The following is a 27,571-nucleotide window of genomic DNA, read 5'->3' as shown; positions in this document are numbered from 1 at the left end:
TTAAAATACTACAGGCTTTACACAGGGTCTTAGATCAAAAGTCTAAAATATTGAATCCTTTAATAGAATTCTTTATCCCGGTACACTCGGCTTGGCTGTGGAAAATACTTCATATATCTAATATAATATATATTATTTATACACACCATATCATGGCATATTAAGGGATATTCACAACTTGGCTACTACATCTCATCTTTAATCATGGGGAAGTGTTAGTAATTCGGGGACTCTCATATTCCGTCACATCTGTCGTACTTGAGCATAGACTGTATATAAATATGGTCGACGTGGCAGCTCCCCATAAGTGAAGCAGGAGCGTATTGGTCTCACCCGGCGGCTGGTTGAAGTAAAGGTCATAAATCTCGTCTCCTCCATATTAATGGATGGGACATGGACCAAACTAAAAAGTCTAAGTGATTTTCTTGTCATTTTAAGTATGTCTTATCAAACGGATGTTTGTTCAAGTGTTCTTTTTTACAGATCAGTTTGATTTTAATCAGTTATTTAATGCTATAAAAACCGGGTAAAATGATTGACAGCTGAAAGTGACTCACAGTTGGTCAAGTGCGTGTATCTTTATACTGTGGCCCCATCCCCTGATCGCTGCTGTACAAACTCGAGATATAGAGATAATTTTTCTTTCATTCATGGACAGTGGGAGAAAGTGGAGACGAGTCATCCACCTTTATACACAGTCTATATACATCCTGAAATATATGATGTAAAACCATAGGCTCAATATAATAGAGAAAGCAGCAATCTTTGCTGAGGATGTTCAGATCGATGGAGCTCTGCTTATGTGTCTGAACAATATTGTTTTGTTCTGCTGAAATATCGTGTTTTACAAAAGTAGTGAACTTATTGGTTGTGGTACACGTTGCTCTAAAAGCCTACATTGTGAGATATAGTGTGCAATGAAATCATTGTAGAATATTGAGTTTATTGAATGAAAGCTGTGTTTTCAGAGTCTTATGAGTTTCTTTGGTGTAAAAGTAGACTTTGCTTTTTCTAGGGTTGCAGAGGGATGACCTCGCCCCTCTGCCGCCATCTTCGTATACTGTCTAGAACTCGTGATTGAATCCGCATTGATGAGCCAGGCACACGGGGTCACTTTATACAACAGTAATAACAGCTTTCAAATGCAGACACCGATAAAGATAGTTGTATGAACAAGGTATATTTAGTTAGGACTGCCGTCACTTGGTAGATATTATGTGCATTGAAGCACTATCATTGATTTCATGTGCTTCAGTTGGATAATGACATGTCCGCCTGTGCAGCGAGCTGTGCATAAATATGGAGGTTTGATTTTCTTTTTCTTTTTTTCATTTCTTCCCTGTGCCTTCTCAGAGTGTGCTTCTCCTCATTGTGGAGGAAATGTTCGCCCACTTGTTCCGAGATGCTGCGAATCAATGCCACCGAGATAACGCATCTGAAAAGTCCAGGGAGTAGTTTAGCTTTGTTAACCACTGAGCATCCTTTGTGTTCCAAGAGGAAATCTATCACACTTAATAGCCAAATCTAATGTGGTCGGTCAGCCTTGGTCCATGAGGTAACATATTCCTCCCTAATGTATTCAAATGGGAGGCCAGCCTCTGCTACGGGTGCTGTACATACACATGCTTAATTGATGAATGTGTCCTGGGAACGCCTGTTTCTGGGGTATTGCTTGAGCCCTGCGATCTAACTTCTACTTATTTCATGTTAATTCTCAAATATAACAGTAAGATTATTCATTATTAAGGGTTTTTACATCAGTGATTGGTTTCATTAGGATTTTTTAACTCGCTGTGTTGAATCAGTTGGTCGGGGTCAAGCAGAGATGGCAGATATTTCTTTTAGCTTCATTAGCTCATTTTCTTGCCCCAACAGGCGTAGATGTAATGTGAAAGAGGAGCTAGAACAAATCTGAACAGTTTAACTTCATTTTGGCATGAAGAAAAAAAAAGGAAAACAGGACTCCCTCTGGCACCTGTCGACAGTACTTACACATTAGTCTCAGACGTGCATGTCAGCCAGATGGTTCCTCCTCAATCCCACAGCAGCAGGACATTGACAGGCATCGCTGTCAAAGACTAAGAGAGTGTGAATTACACTGGAAGGGACGGAGATGCTAACACAGATGTTGATTCATCACTCCAAATGTCTTTGTACTATCCTCCTAAAAAACATCGCTCCCCATTAATAAACATAATCACATTTTTCTGTGGGTGGGTGTGTGTGTGTCTGAATGTCTATATCTGTGTAAAAGCTCGCTCTTTTGAGATTATGGCCCCATAAACAAAAAAACAAAAACCGGAAGAGTGGGATTTGCTCCCCACATCAGAACAAGAAGTCGAAATCGATTGGGTTCCTCATTATACAGGCTTGTAGAGGGAGACATTTTGGGAGAACTATAAATATTCTAACTGCATCATTCTGAAGGGGGATCCTTGCTGCTTGTAACAGTCGATGCTGACTGCCTCATTCGTTTTGACAGATCAAAGAGTCCAGGATGGTATTTCTCCAGGGGACAGAAGATGGTCTGATCTATAGAGCCTCATGGAGCACACTTAATACTCTGTATGTGCGTGTGTGACCATGGAGCCCTCCTGCGTTGACAGAGCTTTGTTTTGTAGTACACTGGGCTCCTGGGGAGCGGTGCAGCAGGTTTATTCACTGAGGAGTGTGTGACAGTCTTTATTTTTCTCAAACGTACATCCATTGAAATACCAACTCTTTTCTGACCCTATATCATATGGATGGACTGGAGAGTGTGGAAGTTCAAACTTTACCCATAACATGTGTGTGTTCAGCAGCCCTGCATTAAAACCACATGAGCGGCTGTCCAGTGGATATATTTCATCAGGTATTGATGAGGCATACAGTAGGATCCACAAAATCTCATCAGATACCAAACAAAAAACGGAAGTTGAAAGTTAACACTTTTAAAAAGTTAACACTTTTAAAAAGTTAACACTTTTAACTTCAGTTTCAAACTTTGTGAGGTAAACCATTCATGTTACAAAGTAATTACTTCTACTTATTTTATTGGTTTATCCAGAGTGGAGCTGGGCTGAGCTTTAGCTGGACAACAGCACAGCATCATTTGGCAAGGTGCTGTGGTTTGGGGTTTGTGGTATTACCCTGCAATTTCTTATTTGCCAAAGGCCCCTCTAATGACAACCTGCTGCTGTACGTCCTTGGATTGGCTGAATCCATTTACGTCTTCCAGAAATATGTATCTGTGTGTCTTGCATATGTCAAGAAGTGTTCATCTTATCGGCTTCCCACTGCTTTGAATTGTTTCTGGCCCATGGAAGTGCAGTGTTGAATTTGGTTAAGTAATACATTCCAGCTGAGACCAGCTCTCTGCATCGGCAGCGGCTGGGACTCATCAACCTAAGTGTCCTTGTCGATGATGACAACAGGGCGTTCATGACAGCGACAGCTAAATCCTCGGGGTTGTGCATGCTGAGTCAATCTTCACTGAACTTTGACTGAACAGGTGAACAGCTCATTGTGCAGCAGTGGTGTCACAGCTTCAGGGGCCTGCAGACTGCAGACTCCTGCAGCTGGTCTTTCATCTTCAGCAGGTCACTTTTACAGTTTCAGATAGAAAACTGCAACCAGCGTCACCACAGACCAAACAAACAGGCATGTTTAGAAAGGGGACTGCACTAGTTCAAGTTAACTTGCTTCACATGATGTCCGATACTGGTAATAATTTATATCTGACCGATCAATATCGTGCATCCTTAGTTATTACACTAATTTCATGTTAAAGTGTAGAATGCAGTTTGATATTGTAAAGTGGGTAGATTGTAGTTCTCAATAAACACATACCTTAAACATTACACCAAGACTATTATATTAATTGATCACATAACATTGATTTAAAGAGAGCTGTTGGCTGTTAAACAGAACAGACTGAACCATGTGAATGTGGACGTCACTGCTGTCACTTTGACAGAGATGCTACAGGATGTGTTTTGGACAACATGCTTTTCAGATCGTTGCCCGTATATATCTTCAGTTACTCATCCGACTTATATGTGGCATGAATCACCGTGCAGACTGACTTATGGTAAGTCCAGCCGATGAATTGTGGTCCACACATTGAAGCTGGGAGTCCAATTCTCGCTGACACACAAACACACACACACACACAAACACACACACACACACGAATGCTGATCATGAAACATCTTGTAACAGGAAGTGACCAACACATTCTTTTGCAAAGGTTTTGCATCATGCTTAAGCTGGTTTGATATGCACACATACATACACATATAGACTCACCTACATCTGAAGTGAGTCTACATGTGCATACGTCTAACATTGTCTGTACATATAAGCCTCAGTCACTCAGTATACAGATTGACTTTGTCGGCGCTGAAGATATTTTGCAACATCCCATTAAGCAGGATTTATTGTTCCCCAAGAGCTCACTGCTCCATTACATTTGGTAGGATGCCTAAAAGAGAGATAGAACAAGAAAGAGAGAGAGAGAGAGAGAGAGAGAGAGAGAGAGAGAGTGTGCTTTCCGTTCCACACACAACCTGAGCCCAAAAAGCTGGTGCACTTCATGACACATTGTGGTGATGGTTGGTACAATAAAACATTCAGTCCTACTAGTCATTATCAATGTGATGCTTGTCATTAGTCAGTGAGGGAGAGAGGGAGGGAGGAGCTCCTGGAACACACCAACCCTCTCTGAGACTCTGCATAGATGGCTTGATTTAATAAGGACATTAAAACGCCTTATCTCCTGTCCTTAAGAGAAGGTCAGTGTGTCTAAAATAACTGAAATGCTATGATAACAGTTTAGAGAGATAAGATAGCTCCTGAATACTAATGTAGAACAAAGACGTTTTAGGCTCCTTTCACAGTCTATAAGTCACTCTTGATTTTGTCGGGACATTGTTGTGTTTATGAAGTTTGTTTCCGGAGATTCAATTGATTTTTACTGACCGTTGGCTTTGATGAGTTATTTTTTCAACAGTTCAGTGTGTGGTAGACACAATCCTGCACATTGAATTTAGGCTGCTATAGTTTTTAAACTCAGCTCAGTTTAAGTCCCTCTAAATTCCTCAGACTAAATTTTTCTTTAGTTAAATCGACTCTCTTAAACATGATGAAAATACAAATATTTAAGAAAAGTAATCCATGTTGCAGAAAATATGGTTTTCTCAAGGAGGTTTTTTGTTTTTGTAAAAAGCGAGTGTTTTTTACTCAGTAATATTTTTTCCGGATAATTAACTTTTGGAGTGATCGGCCAGTTTAAAAAAAAGGAAAAATTATTCTGTCCCGCCAGTCAAATCTTTATGGATGGCAACGGCCAATGGCCACTGACGGATATAGGATTTATCACAGTGCTGCTGATGGTCAGTCTGACTTTGACAAACAGTCAGTGTGTTAGAGTGGGAGAGAGAGGGCGAGCGAGTCAAAGGGCAGGATTACCATTTGGTTTCAACTTTTGAAAATAAACTGCAGATCCCGCGATGTAGTTCTCAGCACTAACAATAGGATGTTTACCTGCACACACAAGTTCTTCTGTGTACACGCAGCCCTCTCTCTCACAGTACAAGGCTGTATTGACAGATTGTTTAAGGGGGATGGGTTTCTGGTTTAAAGCGGATGATATTCCCCTGCATCCCCCTACAAATTGCCTCCTGGTTTGCTCAACACAAACAAATCAATGTTGTGAACCCTATAATCACTTTCATTTACCGACCACTCATATAGTTTTTTCTAGTTTTGTTTGAGCAATTTTTTAAATAGAAAAGCCAAAAAATGCCCAATAATTCACAAAACAGAAAAATTAATGCTAGAATATTATTTTGAAGATATTTTTATCTTTATATCCAGTCAATGCATTCTCGACCCTTCAAGCGTGAGTGTGTGACCCTTTGTTGGGTTCCTAAACCTCAGACTGGAAACAACTGGTTCAGCACTTGAAAGTCATCATAGTTTATTCTTAACAATATTTGTAACAGATACAAATATCATCTCTCATGACATTGTGCTCGTGGTAACTATAGTCAGAATAACATCCTGGGCTGTACCATTGTTCTTAGAGATAATCACAGCCTTCTGGGTGCTGTGTTGCAGTGTCCTTGGTTTGCTTTGGGAGTGGGAGCATATTAGCAGTCTTTCTCAGATCCTCTGGTGCACCTGCAATCTCCTGATGTTTAACCCTGGACTTCATTGGAGTGTTGCAGTGATTACAGGCCGTCCTGAGGGACATCGATTGTCCTGCTCCTCCTAGGCAAGCCCCACACAATGCTGACGAATGAACTCGTGGCCCTGCCAAGTCCAATTAACTGTCAGTGCCGCATCGACGAGCTCCTCCGTTTGTTGAGAGTGAAGAAAAACAAACTTTTAATCAAATTTGCCTCTGGGCCCTAGGGTATTTGGGGTTGTATTTTGCATTCCACTGTGTTCTGCCTCGCCTGCAGTTGTGCCACCCTCTCAGAAGGTTATATTGTATGTTGTTTGTGTGAGATAGCAGAATGCCCTGCACCTTCCTTTAATGGCATCCATATCTTTTAACTGATGAGTGGACTGATGAATCTTCTATCTCCAATATCTTAATATTATATAGCCACAAAGCAGATTGACAAAAGACTGGAAACCGGGTCAACTCATATAAAATGTATTCGCTCACATTTCCATTGTTTTCTATTACGCACAGAGCTTTGATCTGTGAAACTGACTCACTGTATTGTGTGTCTTTAGTGAGTTTACTACATGTAGATACCAGAACATACTTTCTCCCTGATGCCCGAGTGCACGTCAGTGTCTTGAATATCTATAAGCACCTTTGACTAGTTGATCAATAAAAGCTTAGGCTGCGATCTTGTAGAATACATTGTTTTTTTTCCAAAGCATTAACGTCTCCACAAATACCCTCTGCTAATTCTACCAAGGTCGAGATAAACAACTCTACTCTCCTCGTCTGTGATTAGAGTAATGCAGACATTAAAAGCCCAGAAATTCAATTAAATTGGTGGCTTTTGCCACAGAGGAAAAATGAAAAGGACGAAATGCGAAAAGACACTATCACATAGCTAGGAGGTACTAAGTGGAACAAAGAGATGTAGCCTGGGATTTAAACATTGACAAAAGGGCATCTGGATGATAAGGATCAAAGGAAATTTTAGAGGAAATGTAATCATTACCAGACACAAGGATGCATTCATAAGCATCGAATCTGTGTGGTGCAGAAACTGATCCAAAATTAGTTGTAAAGCCAACAAGAAAGAAAACAAGGTCAATGCTAATGTTGTCGTCTTGTTTTGCGGAGCAGCTGAGCTTGTCTCGTAGCCCATTGCAATATTAAGTCTGTCCTGAAAAAGCAGAGCTATAGGAGTACATCATGTCCTGTTGTGTGCACTTCATTAAGACCTCTCAATTGAGTTAAGATGGATAAAAGTGAGAAAAATGCTGACTTACAGATTCAGGCACCCGTATCCTCAAAGTGATGAATCTTCCCTGAGAAATTAGATTTGCAAAGAAACTTGACACAGTGTGATTCTCTCAGCCTCACACTTTAAACATTAGCGCGTATTACGATTCTGGGACTCACTTCCATTGCCGGCGTAGGCATACTGTAGTATGAATGACAAAATCGCCCTCCGCCACAGAACAAAAAGAGGGTTAAGGTCCATGGATCAATATCACCGGTCCTTGTCTTTTGAGGTTTTGAATGGAAATTTTCTCTCTCGTGTCTTCTGTTTGTCCTCAAACGAGACAACTTCAGTTTAATCAAAAGTGACCAGTGATTTAATCTATTGTTGTGCTCTTTTTAAACATTTTAAACGCTTTTCCTTCACTCATAGTAAATGTCATGTCGGCTGTAGAATCAGGATATATGCTTCACAGTGACAAGGGCTGGCTCCTCCTGCTCTTTCCAGAAGGCTCCATTAATTTCTAAACTGTCCAATTTATATAACTACAGTTTATCCTCTCCATCTCTCTCTCTTACATATACACACAGTAATCCCTGAGTTGCTGTTGTATACCTTTCACTTCGCTTTGACTTTGAGAATCGTGGGAGAATACTTCATTGGCCTAGAGAGTTTCAGAGACTGGAAGAAAAACACTGCTTTCAGAGCCAGCAGTTCATTTGAAACAAACTCAGAGAATTTCCTTTTTTCGGGGGGTGAGAAGTCTCCAAAGTGTCTGCATTATCCTGGAGAGATGATGGTATAAAAGAAAACCCCTTAATCTACAGTTTTCTATGCAAATCAAAGGCTAGATGTTTTCCTCTTTCTGTCCTTTCATATTGCACCAGCCATCCATCCATCCAGCGCCGGAGCTCTTCTTACCTAATTGAGCAGAACGCTCTGCTGTGGCTTTCCAACTTCTATTTTTCAGGTTTTTGAATATTTCACACGATCCAGTGTTAATTTAGTAGGCTGTTAAACACACTGCTGTACCACATTTAGTCAGTTTTTAAATAAATATCAGAATTCTGCTCGAAAAATTGTTTTCTGGATGTTACATAGATCTTTCCGGCTTCTTTCTTGATGGTTAATATAATTCCAATGCACAGGAGTGCAGTTTATAATAAGTAGACGGATGCCAGTAAAAGTCTTTGCCTCAACTTCTCTCACATAAGTATAATCCAGTGTGTCAGTCTTTTGGCATGACTGGTGGTGAGACAGGTAGAAACTCCTTGTAAGATTTATGGCTCCTTGATTAGAATTAGCATAATGTGAGATCATTAAAAAGCAATTATCGTTATTTGTGTGTGTGTGTGTGCGTATGCGAGTCGGTGTTCTTGTGATTAATTTAGAAGGTGGGTAGGCGCGCTGATTGTCCGTATTTAAGCTAAATCATGTTTGTGTTTACAGTGAGGGACGGATCCATACGTTGTGACATGTTAGATGCATAACTTCATTGGTCTGAGTCAACAACTGACAAGTGCTGTTTGCTCATACAACACTCAGCGGTGGGAAACAGTCATTGGCGTACAAACAGAAAACATCATAACTTCGAAAACAACTTCCATTGTGAAAATTCTCATTTTATTTACTGTTGGAGCTTAGATTTCAACTTAAATTATATGTGTATGTGCAGGTCTTCGGCTTTTATCTTCTTCAATGTTTTTTCTAGTTGTGTTTGAATTTCTAAATTTGATAAAAGTTGAGTTTATTAAAATAAAAGTTCAGTTGTGTTCTTTCTTGCATTGACTGTTATTTTACTTGTTGCACTTCAAGACTTGTCCACATTATTGATAATAATTATATTGTTTGATTGTTTAAATATTCTCAAGCCTAATGTCGACATCATTTTGTTCCAGTAACTTGATTTTGATAGTAAGCATGCTTTTACGTTGTGAAATAATTCAAATTGTGGAATACAAACATCACATTGGAAACTATCATGTATATTTGGAAAGACCGAATTAATAATGAATTCATAAGTTATGCTTTTCTGTTGTGTGTTCTGTCATGTGCAGTGTGTGAGTGTGAACGTCTTTGTGCGTCCGCTGCAGGCTGCAGGATGTTATGTTTTTTGTACAGTGTGGCATGCTGAGCTGCTGCTGATTCTGTGTGGTTATGTTTGATGATGCCCAAAACAAACCTGCTTTTAAAACCTACTATTTTCGGTGCAGCAGCCTGGCATGTACATAGATAATTGATGTCCCCACCTTGATATTAAAACAAACCCGGTTTAAAGAATCTCTTTCAAGCTTGCACCCCCACGATAGCAAGTCCTAAATTAACCTATGGCTGCGTCTTCCTGTGGTTCGTGGAGATAAACGCAATAAATAAAAGGCTCCTCATACAGATCTGTTTACAATAAGTCTCAACCTGTTAGTGGAATGAGTTAAACTCTGTAGGTGTGTTTGTGTGTGTGTGTGTTTGTGGTACAGGACTAAAGTCATGCGATGCACATAGAGGTGCACTAATTAGAACCATGTGTACTAATTTAACAGCATTGTCTGGTTTAGTTAAGAACACTTTTCTAATTGAACAATAGACCCTCACTCTGCAGCCTTGCACTCAAACTGAAAGACTGACGAGAGAGCAGACAGTGATAAATAAGCTTTTTGTATTGCTTATGTAGGTTTTTATTGAAGCATGTATATAAACAAATAATAAGACAAGCCTCTCAAGATCCGAGGACGCACCTTCTCTAAATGTGTTGGATGAACAATGGTGTTATTCCATTTTCCTGCAGTGCTGGATTTTAGTTAATGTTGTAATGTCATGCTATATATAAACACCAAGGGCTATTAATAGTCTTCCATTTAAAATTTTAAAAAGCAGTAAAAGCATAAATATATAAAAAAAAATGTGTTTCAAATGTTAAACTAGACACAATGCCGAATTGGCTCCTGTCTGTGGCTGATATTATTGGATAATAATTACTGACACAATAATATTTTTATAAATTATCACATTTTATTGAGTGACTTTATGTTATATATGTATAATGTATAAAGTAACTTCAAATAAAAGTTTGGTAAAAAATACCTAAAAGTTACATGTACTTGGTTATTCCTGTTTTTCTCACACAAGAAAAACAGGAATCAGGAAATTTTCCCCCGAGGAAAATTCCTCATGAAAATGATGAGTACGCCCCGACTGACATTACAGGAGCGTCCATCAGTCTGTAGTCTTTGGCCGCATCCCTTCGCATCGACTAATGTTGCCCTCTGACACATTCAGCTTCATCCTAATTAGAATTAATAATTGAAAATAGGAAATCAATGTCTGCAAATTAAGTGTGTTAACAGTTGTTTTTATCAGGTTGACATTGTTTTTTGAGCAGCCGTGTCAGTGCCCCTGACTGATGTACTACTGCCGTGTGTTACGTCTGTGATGCACTACAGTCGTGGCTCTATTATAGTTTCTACCCCAGCCCCTGTGTGTCGGTATGCACTGTAGATAAATGTCTACCTCTGCTGTGATTGCTTTTTTGTTGTTGTCTTGTGGCAAGAGAGCAAATGATTTGTTTTCTGCAGGACAGGGTGAGGGGTAAATTATTAATTGGATGGAACAGTGGGCTGTGTAACAATTTGCTCTTCCAGAAGTCATGTCAGGTTCAGTTGAGCAAGTGACTGGTTTACTGCGCTGAGGCGAAGGCATCTTTCACAGTCTGCTTGCACAGCTCAACACACAAAAAATATTATCAGAAAAAGACGCTTCCCTGTTTAGGTAGCATCTCCTTCAAGTGCATGTTAAGCATCAAGTGCAAAATGACCTGTCGTTTGGCCACCGGCAGCCCCTCTGACCACCTGAGAGGGGCGCTGGCGAGGAGATGTCTGGCACCTGCAGCACCCGTATTGATCCAGGTTCACATCCTAAAGAGAAGTTGGACAAATGATCAGATCCTACTCCTCAGGATAAACAACCAGGTCAGGCTTTTTAATCAGTAATGCACAGTCTTAAAAGAATTAAGCTATTCACTCATTAGTTTTGTGGTTCCAAATGGGCGACGTTTAGATTGTGTTACTTCTTATTTTCAGTCAGCCTTCTCCTGGGGGAATAAAAAAACTCTGTTGTTGAGAGAGTATCTATGTAACGTTGTGGGCTTGGTCCTGTGCTGCTTTATTCCCCAAGGGGGATGTGAACACATGGGGCTCGGTTAAGATGAATTAGGGCCGGACAAACGACACGCCCTCAAGCAGAAAGCAGCCGCACACTGTTATTCCAATTCAGCAGACCTGCACCCATGACTATTGGCAGTTTTTTTTCCTGTATATTTCGAAATTCATTTCTCAAGCTCACAGGGATGTATGTAAGCTGTTATCATGCTTTGCTGAGGACTAATAAATAACAGGGAAATGGGTGTCAGCAGCAGATAGAGCGGACAGTGCTTGGGGGCCGTCCTGTAGCGTATTGGCAGCTTTTGCAACCGCAGGTTTAACGATGCTGAGAGACATTTGTCACCCAATGCAAATGCAGCTACTGTTCTGGACAACAATCTTTCTTTCAAGACCCTGGTACCAGTTTCTTTCTGTTTTCACTTTATTCGTCTGCTTCATTAAGGCAGAGAGATGTGATTAATAGCTACGTTTTTCTTCTAATAAATACTTCCTGTAACAAATAGCTCATAGTGACTGAAGAGCAGAATATTTTTTATTCCCATGTCAGTTAAATTGCAGGCGGAAATGTTTCATTGTTCTTTAGAAAATGATAATTTAACATTTAAAAGCTCTAAAGAACGCCTGTCTCCTCGTGCTGTCTTGAAAGAGTGACTTGTCTGTATTAATTCTGGTCATGAATTGTAATTTGACAACTGATCTTTCAAAGAAAGAAAAAAAAAAGAAAAGAACAAAGTTAGTTGCACAATTCATGAATGAGACAATGTAACACTTCTGAAGAAGAGCTGCTCCTCAACTCCTCCTCCGGTTCCTCAAACCGATGTGTCACACTGGTTTGTACGGTGGCCGAGACGAACTCACACAAGCGAACAAAACACAAATGCAAAAGTGACAACACTTTGATGAGAGAACAGCCACAACATGAAAGCTAAAGCCACAACCCGCATGAAAAAGCCAAACAACACAAACACAACCACAAGGGAAGTCAGTGACAATGGATGATGACAATGGAACAAGGGACTGCTCTCTCACAGTACACCTCTCCTCCGCTCCCTTCACTGGTTACCAGTAGCCGCCCTTATCCGCTTCAAGACACTCGTACTGGTGTACCGTGCAGGACATTGGTTAAAGCTAACGCCCCAGCCCGTTCACTCTCAATGGTGGAACGAGCTCCCCAGTGACACCAGGGCAGAAGAAAGTCTACACATCTTCCACCAGAGGCTAAAAACACATCTCTGTCGACTACACCTTGGTCAAGAAGATGATCTAAGTCAAGTTGCACTTATATGTTACACTTACATGTACCACTTTGTAGTTTCGCTTTTTTGAAGCTAATGGAATCACATGATGTAATGTAATGTCATAATGACTGTTTATAATGAGATGCTTCTCTATTTGACGTGATACAGTACAATGCTTGAAGCATCCAAAAAGGAAGAGTGCACCTGTACGATAAAACCTCAGACAAATATTTCATTTTAGGCTTCGACTGACTTGTCCGGGTTTCACAAACGGTGGTTCACTTGACAGCAGTGAGTAATTTTGCACATTTCATGGTCGATATCCGTTGTCACTCACTTCTGTTGTGGTTGTGTTTCCTATATGTGGCTTTCCAATCGTGTTGTTGCTTTTGCATTTGTGTTTTCTGTGAATACGCCTCTATGAGACGTCTCAGCCAACATAAGCAATGAGTAAGAGACTCTCAGGAGCCGGGGCAATTTGTCTATAATGTCTGGTGCGAGTTAAGTTATTCCTCAAGTGTCGACAGTGTGTGTTAATAATAGTTATGTGACAGTGAGTTGCTCAGGCGAGTGAAGTCGGGCTGGGAGCCAAATATTCCAATCGCAGTAATGGTTTTCCCAGTTTAGAGATGGCAAAGCAGCGAGTGACTTTTCTGCTGCAGCTAAATCCAGTGGTTCATACCAGTGCAGCCCTGATTCTAATTGAAGTTTTCTTTTGCCCCTGGTGAATAAATGAAGAAAACTGAGATGTTACATGTTTAAAGAGCTCGACTCGGGCACCTCATTTTAAATTTAGCTCTGAGAAGCTTACGGCAGCTTTCTGTGGCACCACACTCTCCCCTCTCATACTGCACAGTGACAAACATTTTGCTGAAGAGGCCAAGTTCAGGAGAGTTTTCAGAATGCAGTCGGCTGCTGAAAGCGGTTCGGTTTTAATCCTGTTGCAGCCAGCCCCTGATCATGCCCACTCTTGAGCACACTTCAAAGCTCGGCGCCACTATGATGAAGGCTCTCTCAGCCCAGACTTTGGACATCACCTTGAGAAGTTTGCCGTCTGTCGGTACTTGATCTGTTTTGTTCCAGCCGAGGGAATTAGCACCTTGGGATTGGACCTTTCCTCGTGTGTGAGGTTATGCACATTCTATCTGTTATGTATTATGAGCTGGGAGACTCGTGGCTCGCTGGTGAACGTTTCCTCTGGTTAGGGCTCACTGACCCAGACCAGACCCGTTAATGGGCTGGACTGCAGCTTCTCCATAGTTTCAGACTTGTGTGGGATTTGCTGCTTACACACCATAACCCAGAGGGGGGGGGCTCATTGCCTCACACAATTTAAGTGGACTCTCTTGAGGCTGATGCCTCCATGCTACATGTTACACTCTCCTGCTGTGTCTCTCTGTCTTTGCCCACAGCTCATCATGATCTCTGACTCCTTAATCACAGTTAAATGCTGTCAAAGCCGGGAAGTGAGAGACTGCTGGGTAAAGTTTGAGAGCCTCTGTGTAGGAGAGAGACAGGGAGATAATGGGCTTTGCTCTCAATGTGCTGAGGCCTCTAACTGCAAGCTAAAGAAGGTTTAAAAAACTTTGAATAGTAACATTTCCTTCTAAGCAGCAGAAAGCTCTGCAAATTAAGTGTTGGATAGATTTTTCTGACACTTTGTGTGTTTTTAACATCATATTCTAAATTATTAATGTAAAAGCAACAAATGTACCTCTTTAAATATGGTCAAGTCTGAGGCTAGAACCAGAGTTGATGATACCTCTACTTGTTTTTTTTTCTGCTGTGCTGAGGGACCACTGTTCAGCCGAGGGAGCTCTGATGAGTACTTCCACACTGCTGAACCAAGTTGCAGCTAAACCGCTCATCCATTAGCGCCGCCGCCAGCACACACCTCCGATTTAATGTTCCTGGGTCGTTTGCGTGGCAGCAGCTCAACCTTCAGGGAACTTGTTCATGCCAGGCTTGAGGCCGGGAGCAGATTAGATCAAATCAATGTGAGCCCTGTAATGTGGCCTCTAGTCTTTCCAGCCGCAAGAAGTAATACTGCACTCGCCCAGTGTTTCGGGACCCCCTTCAGGGCAGACCTGTCTCTACCAGCCAAAGGCTGATCATCTTCCAGCTGCGCCCATGGAAAAACAGGCTTCACTGCAAAGAATGAAACGGGATTCATTAAGCTCTCGCTCTGGCTGATGAGAGCTCTGACAAAGCGAGCATACAAGGAGAGGGCGTAGCGTCTTTACATTTACAACTGGGTCTGCGATGATGTGAGAATCAATAGTGCAATGGTCACCGTCCTGGTTGTTGTGCTGGTCTGGACCTCAAGCTGTGCTTTTATGTGAGGCAGTACAGCTGCTGCTGATGGAGAGACATATAAGACCTTACCAATCACTTAAATCACCACTAGATCCCTGAGAGCACAGGACCCTGGTGAGAGTGAAGACAGCCCACTACCCCAGCTCAATGCAGCTTGTTCTCCACATAAAAGCTGGTTGTTCATTTAACCTTGAGGATTAGCTATTTTCTTGTAGTTAGTGGGGCCTATTGAGTTATTCTAAAAGACCCATCCCTTGAGGAATGTGGAAATTGCTTGTTTTACCTCATCCCCTTAGGGCCCACTTAGTAATGTCACTGAGCTATTTATGCTAACCCATGTAAAGCAGTTAGGTTATATAACTTAACAAATTTTCTCCAGTGCCAATACTAATATAAAGCTGGGAAGACAAATTTTGCTGCTCCTCATTACTGAGCAATGACAGCTCTGGGGTACTTGCAGAGTCGTTACCGAGGATGAACCTGGTCTCATCCAGGTGTTATTCCATCAAAATGAAACTCTCCACAGAACAGGTTCACTATAATTAGTCAGTTAAAAGTTGATTTTGCAGAATTGCAACAGTGAGTGTTTATGAACAGCAATCTCACTGCCTCCGGTACGTATAGATTTACTTTACTCCTGGACATTTCGACAGCTGACAGCAGAAACCTGAAAAAGGTGTTAAAAGACGTCCAAGAATCAAACTGTTACAAACAGTATGAAGACTATCTCGTTCGTTGTGTTCTTAAACTTTAACTCCTCTTTGGCTATTCCCTCTAGAGGTGTGAACAGCTTGCACATTTGCTTCCCTTTTGCAGATTAATTTCAGGGTGTTATTAAGACCTTTCTCTAAGATGTTGTATGTCAACATCACATAGACTCACTCTGGCTCAGTATATTTCTTTGCAAGTTTCTTATTAACATAACAATTTTTTTTCTCAGCTGTTGCATTTAATTTTTTGATAATGCAGAGTTTTAGTCATTTTCCAGTTAGAGAAAGGCAGGGAATTTGAAACAAACACATTTAACCTCCAAAAAGTATTTTGATATTAACACTGGATCTAATAACTCAGTGGCTAGGCTGCATAAAGCGCCAAATCAGAGTTCACACAAGTTTGCTATATGATTTACGCAAAGTGAAAAATTATGAGTGGATTAATCAAAAAGCCAATGGATAATCAAAGTATATTTAAAGCTAAATTGTCATAAAATGACTGCTGATTGAAAAATCATACATTTTGTATCCGTCTTTGATTGTTAACTTAATATCTTTTTTGAGCTGTTGGTCAAATAAAATAAAAAAGTTTGAAGATTTGGGCTCTGGGAAATCTTGGTGGACATTTTCCACCACATTTGACGTGTTGCCTTCATTCTGTCATTTTACCAACAAAACAATCAAGTAGTCTATATCTAAGCTGACAGGATAAGAGTAGTCTACTGTCAGCCTTCAACCTCTGCTGAACCCTTTGTTAGCTGATCATCAAGCACCAGTGACAGGCAAAAAAAGCTTGTATTAGCTGCTGAGTATGGGAGAGCATCAAAGTTATCTTTGTAACTTCCTAAATACACAGTTAACTAAAGGGGGAGTAAATATTGAATATCAATCTACAGTGAAAATACTCCAAGTAACAAGGCTACTGTCACTGCTAACACATTAGCTGCATGGTTGTAAAAATAGCAAATATTGTCGGAGTACCTGTCCACCTTGTATTAATGCTGTTGTACCTAAACTGTCAGCGATAGAGAGCAGTTGTCGAGCTCGTCCTTAAAGAATTGGAGTGAATGGAGCTAAACTGAAAGCTGTATATAAAGATGGATGACTTGCGTCTACTTCCTTTCAATTAAGCTAAAATATCCAGGAGACCGTGCAGCCATCCTGTGCTGGTGACGTCATTTTGAGCCAGAGTCAGCACAGTCAGTCTAGTGATAGTGGAATAGAACCACTGTATCGACGTCTGGCCGATACAATCGACCATTTAGGAGTCAGTCTCAGCTGTCGATCATGGTTTTTATAGCATCAAATAACTAATTAAAACCAAACTTACCGCATGAACGCTTGACAAACATCAGTGTAATACGAACTACCTAAATATCTTTTGTGAAAAATATATTTCACATGTTGTTTGTTTGGTCCATCACCCACTTACATTTAGGAGACAGGGTTTATGGGCTATGCTACAGCCAGCCACCGGGGGGGCAATCCATGTGATTTGGCTTCACATTTAAGGAGATGTCATCTCATATGTCTTCTTACAGTCTACGGGTGTTGAAAGTAGGATGTTGTGGTGACTGAGTATTTGTTGGCATGTTTTGATATTTTTCTTCCCCCTGGTGACAAAGACATCACAGCTGCAACCATTTATTCATGCTCTTAGCATTAGCAGTCTTTGCGGACGAGGACAAGGAGAAGTTTCTTGGACGAGAAAATTATGAAACTGAAAACCTTTCAATGATGTATAGTTCAGCTTTCTTCGTTCTCTTGCCTGAAACACCAACTGGGTACAGCTTGATTGATGTTTTGGCAGACTTATATAGGCAGGAGACGTTAATTTTGCTCTGCAGTGCTGCCTCTTTTATATTCGTCTTTTCACATGCTGGATAGAGGAGTGTTTGTAGGTGTGAAACAGGCTCAGTGGTTATACACACAGTCTCAATTAGATTACTGGCTCAGATCCTCGCTGTGTGCAGTTCGCATGTTCTTCCAGTGTTTGTGAATGCAATATGAGTGGTTGTCGGTGATGGATATCAGCCTTTGGAGGGTGTTTCTCCAGTTTTTGCTCAAGTCATGCTCAGATTCTGTCTTGCACCTAATGACCCTCAGCAGTATAGAAAGTGGATTCAAGATGAGAGGTTCTATTATTATATACAGTTTTTTTTATTATTGTTAAAAATAAATCTCTTCGACGAAGACTATCTGTCAATCCTTTGGACCTCTGTACTTTATTGCCTCTGGCTCTCAGAACAATGACTTCAATGTATAATGACTTTTAAAACAGTGACATTTCATCGAATTGATAGAAAATGAATAAAATTGACATGAGCGGAAAATTATGTCAAGAACATCAAGCTTACGCAGCACTTTGAGAAAGTAGCATTTAAAGTTTAAAATATAACAATAACAACATAACAAAAATATATTTTAGTTTATACATATTTACGACCCATGATAAACAATGTAATATTCAGGATTCATTTCAGTGATTATTATTTTGGGGGTCATTTGTCTTATTATTACATGGCTGTTTTCATCTGCCTTTGTTTGTTTGTTTGTTAGTAAACAGGATTACATAAAACCTTGTGGAAAGATGTAGAATGGGTCAGAAAAGTTTGAGGATCCTGGCTTATTTTTCTTTGCAAAACTTATTTTCCAATTTTTTTGTAGAGAATAATTAAAGGATCAGTGAATTTACACGTGCATTCGTATGCTCTCTCTCTGAGTGACCTTTTTCTTTCCGTAATTACTGTCGGAAATTCTCCTGTGTCACTCTTCCCTGTCTGATGCCACTTCTCTCTGTGCCTGCAGGTTGTGAGAACGACTACTGGGGACCTCATTGCAGTAATCGCTGCCAGTGCCAAAATGGGGCTAAGTGTAACCCCATCACAGGCGCCTGTGTCTGCACTGATGGGTACCAGGGATGGCGTTGTGAGGAGCCCTGTGAGCACGGATACTATGGCAAGTTGTGCCAACTTCCCTGCCAGTGTCTCAACGGTGCCACCTGCAACCATGAGACAGGAGAGTGCATCTGTGCACCGGGGTACTCGGGGGCTTTGTGAGTACCCGAAGCATATTTACTCCTTTGACTTTTTCTTTGTGACAAAATGCCCCTTTGGTTTTTGGTGAGTGTTTTTTCGTTGATGCAAAGAACTGCAGGCGAACACAAGCTATGTGTCTGAGACATTTAACTCTTGACATGTGCGGTGACAGCTGTGGAGAGCGCTGCCCCTCCGGGAGTCACGGGCCTCAGTGTGAGCAGCGCTGCCCCTGTCAGAATGGAGGAACCTGCCACCACATCACCGGAGACTGCTCCTGCCGGACCGGGTGGACGGTAAGTCACATAATAAGCGAGGTTAGGAAAGGAATAAAGAGCAAAGGCAGGAGAGAAGAAAAAGGCTGAATATTGTTGTTGTTCTGAAAAAAAACGTGTCGGTCTGTAATGTAGTTTGTTCTGACACGCAAAGACTGACATGCTGACACCAACCTTAAGATCAATACGCCGTGTTCAATTATAAATGAGAGTGAAATTCCATGCACCTTGCAAGAAAAACTTCTGACTCCAGAGGTTGATTATGTTTTCTTTAACCCCAGTGCACAAATTAATGTCAAGTGAACACTGCCACCCACAGTTTACATTAGAAAGTGTTACTTCAGGATAAGGACTTGTGGGCTTGGGGTGTAAGGCTGTTATTCCTGGATGTTGTTGTTTTGAGCAGGGTTTAGGTTTAGGTTATTTCTTAAATTCTCTCAAATGAAGTGAACTAGTTGACTAAGGTTCAGGAGCAGGGCCATGCCTCAACCACACCTGCCATCGCCTGTCCAGTCGACATGTGCCCATCACTCTCCACTTGTCTCAAAGTCTTCAGCCCACCATTTCACTTCCCTAGTGAGTAAAGAAGAGAAGAAAAAGTAGTCGGAAGAAAAGAAAAAGGGAAAAAGACTACCCACATCCTTTCATCCTCCTTCCCTCATCCATATACACTCATCACTTCATCCTCCTTCCCTAAATCCCTACCCTCATCCATTCAACCTCCTTTCCTCATTCCTACCCTCATCCATTCATCTTCCTTCCCTCATCCCTATCCTTATTCCTTCATCCTTTATTCCTCATTCCTGCCTTGATCCTCTCTTCCCTCATCCCCATCCTCATTCCTTTATCCTCTCAACCCCCCCTCCCTCCCTCATCCCTTCATCCTCTCCCCCCTTCATCCTACCCTCCATCATTCCTTCTCATTCAGTTTGGTGCATACCTCCGCCCGGCCACCAGACCAACCTGTGAGACACACCTTCACCTCAACCCCTTAAATCAATCATTAATTTCTCCTTCAAACCTTTTAGTCACATACTGTTGAGGCGTGGTCCTTGTTAGTGAAACGTGCCAGAAACAAATAACCTCAGCGGTCAGTAAACTATCCAAACTTTGATATATAGCGAATGAGTTTAGCCACAGATTCTTCATACCTTTTTTGGCTGTTTCATTTCAGGGTTCAGTTTGTGCCCAGCCGTGCCCTCTTGGCAAGTACGGCAGCAACTGCAGCAAAGACTGCTCGTGCCGGAACGGTGGAGTATGCGACCACATCACGGGGCAGTGCCAGTGTGCAGCGGGCTTCAGTGGGCGCAGGTACGCAGCTGACACCCCTGGCAGGCACGCTGCTCATATTCACCCAAAGCCTTTGAAAATGTTCCATGCAAAGTTTTTTACTTTCACTTTTAAAATAGGTCAGACAATGGCATGATTTATTGATATTAGTGTTTAATGAAAAGGGATGGTTTCATGCCAACTGTCACACATTAAACAGTCACTCATTGACCTATTCTCTTTGTTGACTTCCTAATAAGTCAAACCTGGATGATCTTTTAAAAGAGAGTAAAGGCAGGAATAATCTCAGACTCAACAGGAAACGAGCATTCATAAATGCCCATTAGTCCATCGGAGGCTGGATGGGAAGCTCTTAATATGAGCGTCTATGTCTAATTAATCTCATACTTCTCACTGGCCGGCAAGGTTTCATGTCTTCGGCCGTCATCCTTCTCAGCTCCCAGCCCGTCCATTGATCTAACCATGGCCTACATGCTGTTTGGATTCCGCTCATTAATTATAAGTAATGGGCTTGTTCTAAGGCCTCATTGAAATCCACAGATCTTTTAAGTTCCCCATGCCTGCCAGAGCGCCCCAGAGCAGCCTGGGTTTATTAGTTCAGCTAAACTAATTGTCTCTTGGATGGAAACACTTCCTCGACGAGACCTTTCCTTTACTTTATTATTTTGTGAAATTGCCCTCATACGTTTTGTCTGTGGCAGGTGAATTAACCTGCCAGGAATAATCTGAGATTGTGTTAGCCCCCACCTTCTCCTGTCTCCTATAGTAATACCTCAGTCCCCTGATAAAACTAAAGCCAGGGTAATTTAAACATGAAACATAACTGGACCGCTTTATAATGTAATTGAGCTATTTGTAATAGCTTTGTTAGACCCCTGAGAGCGATAGTCCACCAGGATTGTATAGTTAAGACAGTATATGTAAGTGAAGAAAAAAATCCCTTTTCAGTCTTACTCTGTAAAACTCCTCTGCAGTTTTAGGCTCTGTGGTTGTGTGGTCACTAAGTCTCATCCTGCAGAGAAACTGACGTCCTGAGTGAAGACAGCCGGGGGCTGAGCTCTGTGCTCTTTCATGTTCTTGTTGGAATTTGACTGTCAGCCTGGGATTTAGGATTTTTTTTTTTTTAAATTAAATATTTGTTATTTCAATGAAGGAACAAAAAATACTGTTAATACTGTAATAATTTTTACTATATTACAGTAGCTGCAGAAAAGTTGAAAAATGTAAGAATCAAATAATAGTCTTGTTGATATTGTGTGTTACATGTGCAATTCAACTAATAATTTTGTCACCATAACTAATTGTTGTTTGAAAGTTTGTCAATATGTCATATTGTCAGGCCTACACTAAAAATACTATAGGTGAAAAATATATCAAATGTGTTGAATTTTAAAAGGCTTCAAATGGGAATGTGAATTTTCAATGTCGACAGTTATGTTTTTAGTTTAACAAGTGACCTACTAAATTCTAAAATAGCACTCATCAAGGTTTCCAACAATTGAAGGTTGTTTTTCTAATTTAGTTTTTGATTTTAAATTCATGGTGATATGAGAACATTTTAACATTTTTATATCGGAAAAGCTGGAACCAGATATAGTTTATGATCAAATAAACATTTCATTTATATTCTAAATAGCTCAACTAATTGATTCATCGTGTAATCTTGTAGCTCTTATTCCTCAGATTATAATTTCCAGCTCCTTTAAAGTGTTAAACTTCTCAATATCATGTTTCAAGCCCTGGCTTTGAATTATATGCTGCACATGGCATTGTTCGAGACAATTTATAGCACAGTGGATGTAAATTTCCACAGGTGTCAGGATGATTGTCCTGTGGGCACCTTCGGGCCTCAGTGTAACCAGAGGTGTGAGTGTCAGAACGGAGCCAAGTGTCACCATATCAACGGAGCCTGTCTATGTGAAACTGGATTCAAAGGGCCTAATTGCCAGGAGAGATTCTGTCCCCCGGGCCTCTACGGCCTCATCTGTGACAAGTACTGCCCCTGCAATTCCACCAACACTGTGAGGTAAGTGAGACATCAGTGCAAGGCCACACACAGCCTCACTCCGACCAAGCCCTGATGTGAAACCCCCCGCAGCTGCAACTGTATAAAGAGTCCTCCAACTCAATTTCTGCCTCCTCTGAGCGCTAAGCCAGCTCTCATTGTGAAGTCTGGACGCCTCTTAGCCGTGTCACCCAGTTAGCTTTTAATCACAACCTTTGCCTCATCCATAATTTTCTCAGCCGCATTCATAGTTAATGCAATGTTAATGCTCAGATTCCGTCCGGAGTTGCACACCGACCGTAGGAGTCATTACAGAAAGAAGGAGAAACGGGACATCTCATCCATCAGGAGCAAGCACGTAGCCACACAGATGGATGAATTGCTGTCGGCGCAGACCTCACATTTTGACCCCGCTCAGGAATCAAGTGTTGATATTCTCTGCCGAGCTGAATCTCTTTTTCTTCCCCGCTGTTGTCCCATCTTTCTTTCTCATTATGTTGTAGCTGCCACCCACTTTCTGGTGAATGCAGCTGCTCAGCAGGATGGACCGGGCTTTACTGTAATGAGACCTGCCCGCCTGGATACTTCGGCGAGGGATGCATGCTGCCATGCAGCTGCACCAACGGAGCCGACTGCCACACGGTCACAGGTGCCTGTATATGTGCCCCTGGCTTCATGGTGAGTCTCATCTAACTTTGCTGCTATTTAATTGTACATGGGTCAGTGGGTCTCATCGTAGTGATATTTAAGAAGTGACTAGTTTTACAGTTATTTCTTTTAGTTTTTATTTTATCCTTATGTGGACTCGTGGTCTCATGACATCTATACCTTTTTTCCTAGTCCATCGTGCTGAATGTCAGCAGAGTTATGATGCATAATTAAACACAGAGCCGATAACATTTACTGAAGGAAGAAGAAGAACGAAAAATGAAAAGGGGGGAAACATAAGACAAGAGAGGAGAAATAAAGAGGTTTCAAAACGAGTAAACGAGTAAAGACCTTAGTCCTTAAAATATCCAGGCCTTTGTGTTTAAATCATTTTTTAAAATTGACACTTTACTCTCTATTGTAATTTAATCTCTGGTGTTTAAACTTTTAAATTTGCTATTGGTTACTTGACTTTTTCTTTTTGTTAAGCCATTGTTGATTAATTCGTGTTTTCTGTGATGCTTTTTAAATTATCATTATTTCGCTTTGCAATCTTTGTTACAATTTCAGCAGATCTACTTAATAACGATTTAAGTAGAGTCCAGTAAGGGGGTCTCATATCACACATGCTATGAAGCGCTTCATTCACCCACAGTGTGAGATTTACTCTAAAAGGTTGTAGCAGTGATTTATGCTTCACGTGATTTGTGGCCGTTTATTTGTGTCATTGTGGTCGTAACGTGCTGGAAGTTCTCCCAGTGTTACTTTTTTGTACATAGGCAGGCAGCAGCAGGTTGAGATGTTTTATTATTGTCTCATAATGGATGTGCTCCGATGCTCCACAAGAAATTCCTTTCTAAATGATTCATTCTGTGGTGCAGCTGCGTGCAGACATTAATATTCAATCATGTTTATTTTATAAATACGCTCGATATGCCTTAATTGTAGCATCAGAGAAACGAGCAGAGAGTGTGTTTGGATCTATATTCCGGGAACGATTGGGAGCAAATTGAATCTTTGAACTATATATGTTTCTGTTTTAGTCGTTTTTCTCTTTCTCTAGCCACTTTGTCCCTTTTACAACTGTCAAATTAGTTGGGCGACTTCAATCAGTTTTGCCATTGTACTTCTTGTCTTGCAATCTGGAGTATAAGAGCAACAGAGACCGGTAGGGTACATTTCTGCCAACATTACATTTCAGTGGAAATTGCCTGTGTCTTACATCGGAGCACTGTGGTGAATTGAGCTACCGAGCGCGGCCGCAGACTGTGTCTTAATTTGCTCCACCTGTTCTCTTTGGCGGGCTGCTTGGAAGGGTTGCCAGACCCATTAAACAGACCTGGAGGGCAGGAGCTGGATAGGAAAGGAGGCAGTCAGATGGGAACAGACACACCTCATATGGACGATTGGTGTGTGTGCGTGTAAGTGTGTGTGTTGTGTGTGAAAGAGAGGAGGTGAAAACTCCTGGTAGTTTTTTTTTATACCCTTACAACCAAGCTGCTGTGCAAGCAACACTGGTGGCTTGTTAGAACTGTAGAGCTGTGATCAGAGCTCTTTACCTGTAGGCGTGTATTTTTCTTTTGTCACGTGCGAGCCTGTCGATCATTATCACGCTGTGGGATTGTTAAATCTTTTCTGAGGATGGTGTCGGGCCGTGATTACTGGTGAAGTAATTTCTGCAGGGGACAACTGATAGGACTAAGCCTTTCTGCTGCATCTTTGTTCTGGAGCCCCGTCAGGGGGTAAACTAAGCAAAGTGTTGGAGCAGGCTGAGCTCCTGCCCGCTTGATTTAGCTCTAGTAATTGGACATGCTCTTTTTGACTGGGACAAAGTGATTACATGTTACCTATTCAGGCATTGTCCCTTGCAATTTGCAGCATGTACTCACAGTCGCATCCCCCCCCCCGAATGTCGACAGTTTATATAGATTCTCTTGACACTGCAGTATCCGGAATATGAATACATAAGCGATGGCTTCCAGTCTGCATTTGCAGACGGGAGAAAAAACTAATTTTTCTCTCTCTCTGGGTTTCTTCTTGCCTCATCGAAAGGTTCAGAGGTTCATTTTCTGTCTCGCTTGCATGAATTTTTAACTGCAGTCGCTCATGCAGCAGTTAGACGAACTGTTAAGGAGTGGGACTGATTGGTAATTAGCGGTGCCACTTGCCACTAGTCTCACTAGGTAACAGGCTGATCAATGTTGCGTCAGTAAGAGGATTTCAGGGGGGATACAAATCCTCCGCTATCACATTAAGATACTAATAGGTATGAAGGCATCAGCTTGGCCACGGATGACCTGGTTGTCTCACATAGGCGTGGGTCTGGTTGCTGCCTCCTTCGGCTGTATAGTTATGTAAGGTCCTGCTGCTCTCGTGCGATGGACTGACAGCCCGTGTATTAATAATGATTCTTCACATACAGACTTCTATCCTTCACAGCTCAGAAGGAATATGAATCAGTCGGCTAACGAGAGCGCTGCCTTTCCCACTCTCGAGAGCAGACCAACCGCTGGTCTCTGCGCCTTGAGGGTTAAACCAAGTGGAGTCTGACGCAGCCATGGATGCAACAAAATCCATGTGGTCATTTGTGGCTGCATGACGTTTTATCCATGAGTCCAGTCACCAGTAAATTGCCTCTGCTGTGTAGACAGGCCGAAGCCCCCCCCCGGCTGGTCGAACTTCTCCCCGCACTTAACCACTGTTACTGAACTGCTATTGTTAGCAGTCTTGAAGCTGTCATTTGCAGCTGAACAAAGGTTATTGCAACCGATTGATAAAAATTTCATCCACAGACACACACTTTCATGTGATGTACGGGGAGGAGAGATGTTTTAAGATGTGTGTTCTGCCCCCGGCGTCCGCTGGCACATCTCCTCCTGTCTCCTGTTTAAACTGAGTTCAAAATGATAATGAGAGCAGTGAGCAGCCGGCAGTCCCCCAGTGCTCTGGTGAGTGAAGCGAGAGCCACTCAGGACTCCTCTGGGCCACTAATTGGAACTCTAAATCATTGTGTCACCTGTCACTCAAGGCAGGGTTTGGAAAGGAGGATGTGGGGATCCATAGACCGGCTGTGATCTCAAGCTTAGGGAAGGACCAGAATCGTGGAGGTGGGCTGTGCTCAGCCTTTAAAGCAGAGAAATTCTAATTACAGTCGGCTGCAGAGGACAAGGAAGGAGTACTCCATGTACTCTAACAGATTGCTCGCTCTAATGCGAAGGCTAAAGGCTGCACCAGCATGGCTGCGGATCCACGTGTTCCATGTCTTTGTCCTTCCACCTTAACATGGAATTTGTTTGGCTCTTACATCTATCACAGGTAACTAATGGTACACGACCACCAGTTGCTTTTATGAAGAGCTTCACTTTGAGGCTCACCCAACCAGTGGGGGGACAATGACATGACTTAACGGCCGTCAGCTGTGTCCTTTGGGATATAAGGAGGCTTTAAGTCTGCTCTGTGAGGTGATAAGCGAGGCTTTAGAGTGCTCCATCCTAGAATTGAATTGCTCTTGGTGTTCCGCTGCAGAGGATACATCTATAGAATTACCGCTCAAGTTTATTTAGAGCTGAAATTATTGTGTTAATGAACTAGAATGGCACCCAGTAGAGCTCATACCTCCGCCAAGACCCAAAACCACATTTCAATTCAGTATGTAGATTTATTTTGAATCTGCACCACATTGCTCACTCTCAGCACTATTAGTCCCCTAACCATACCTTTTTTACTCAAGCATTATTCTCTGGAAAATCTGTAGAAAATGCACACAAGTGAAAATGCTTGGATTAGCCCCTTTTACAAATTTACGCCAAAATGTGGACACTCATTGAAACCAACCCCCTAAATATGTCGTACTATTCACACATTTTATATGAGAAATCAACAAAAAATGTATTATGTCAAAGAAAGTGTAAAAACTCCTAGATCTGCCCCCTGATCTGATACCGCATCCTGCCACCAAGTTTTGTGTAGATCCATCCAGTAGTTTTTGTGTAATGTTGCCAACTAACAGACTTACAAACAAGCGATGATGAAAACATAACATCCTTGGCGGAGGTAGCGTACAAGTGGTTAGACAAAACGACACTTGAAAGCAGCTTGTTAAGGGATGGAAGTGGGATGTGTGTTCTCTTGGTTTGATTTTGTCTGATTGAAATGGGAAACTTATCCCCCCATGGGAATCACCTAAAGGGAGAGAGAGAAAGAGAGAGAGAATGAAGGGGCAGTGGAGAGATCGGGTGGAGCGGGGTTGCTGCAGGCAAAGTGTGGCTGGCAGTAGGCGCTGTCAGATTATATTGACTGCATAATTGGAAGCTAGGAGGCGTTAGCGTGGGGTGATCAGGAGTCGCCCTGCTTCTTGAACTTCAGTTACCATCATACATCCATTCAGTTTAACAACTGCTTTTCTCCTCAGCCTGTATACAGATATAACGGGTATAGTTACAGTAGATATAGTTACGTGCAGTGAACCGTCCCAGTCTCTCTGTCTGCATCTGCTCAGAC

General features: G+C 41.7%; 1 protein-coding gene across 1 annotated transcript in view; it reads left to right on the top strand.

Moving 5' to 3' along the window:
* Positions 1–27,571, top strand: part of megf11 (multiple EGF-like-domains 11) — a 52,450-nt gene that overhangs the window by 7,448 nt on the left and 17,431 nt on the right. Inside the window, exons 3-7 of the mRNA XM_062389234.1 lie at positions 18,627–18,873; positions 19,029–19,149; positions 20,303–20,439; positions 22,232–22,444; positions 22,927–23,101. Of these exons, the coding sequence (XP_062245218.1) occupies positions 18,627–18,873; positions 19,029–19,149; positions 20,303–20,439; positions 22,232–22,444; positions 22,927–23,101 (893 nt within the window). The remainder of the gene's footprint in view (positions 1–18,626; positions 18,874–19,028; positions 19,150–20,302; positions 20,440–22,231; positions 22,445–22,926; positions 23,102–27,571) is intronic.

The sequence above is a fragment of the Platichthys flesus genome, chromosome 6, assembly GCF_949316205.1.
Source record: "Platichthys flesus chromosome 6, fPlaFle2.1, whole genome shotgun sequence".
In the NCBI taxonomy this organism is placed as follows: domain Eukaryota; kingdom Metazoa; phylum Chordata; class Actinopteri; order Pleuronectiformes; family Pleuronectidae; genus Platichthys; species Platichthys flesus.
The sequence above is the reverse complement of the archived record's forward strand: the minus strand, read 5'-3'. Positions and strand labels throughout refer to the sequence as shown.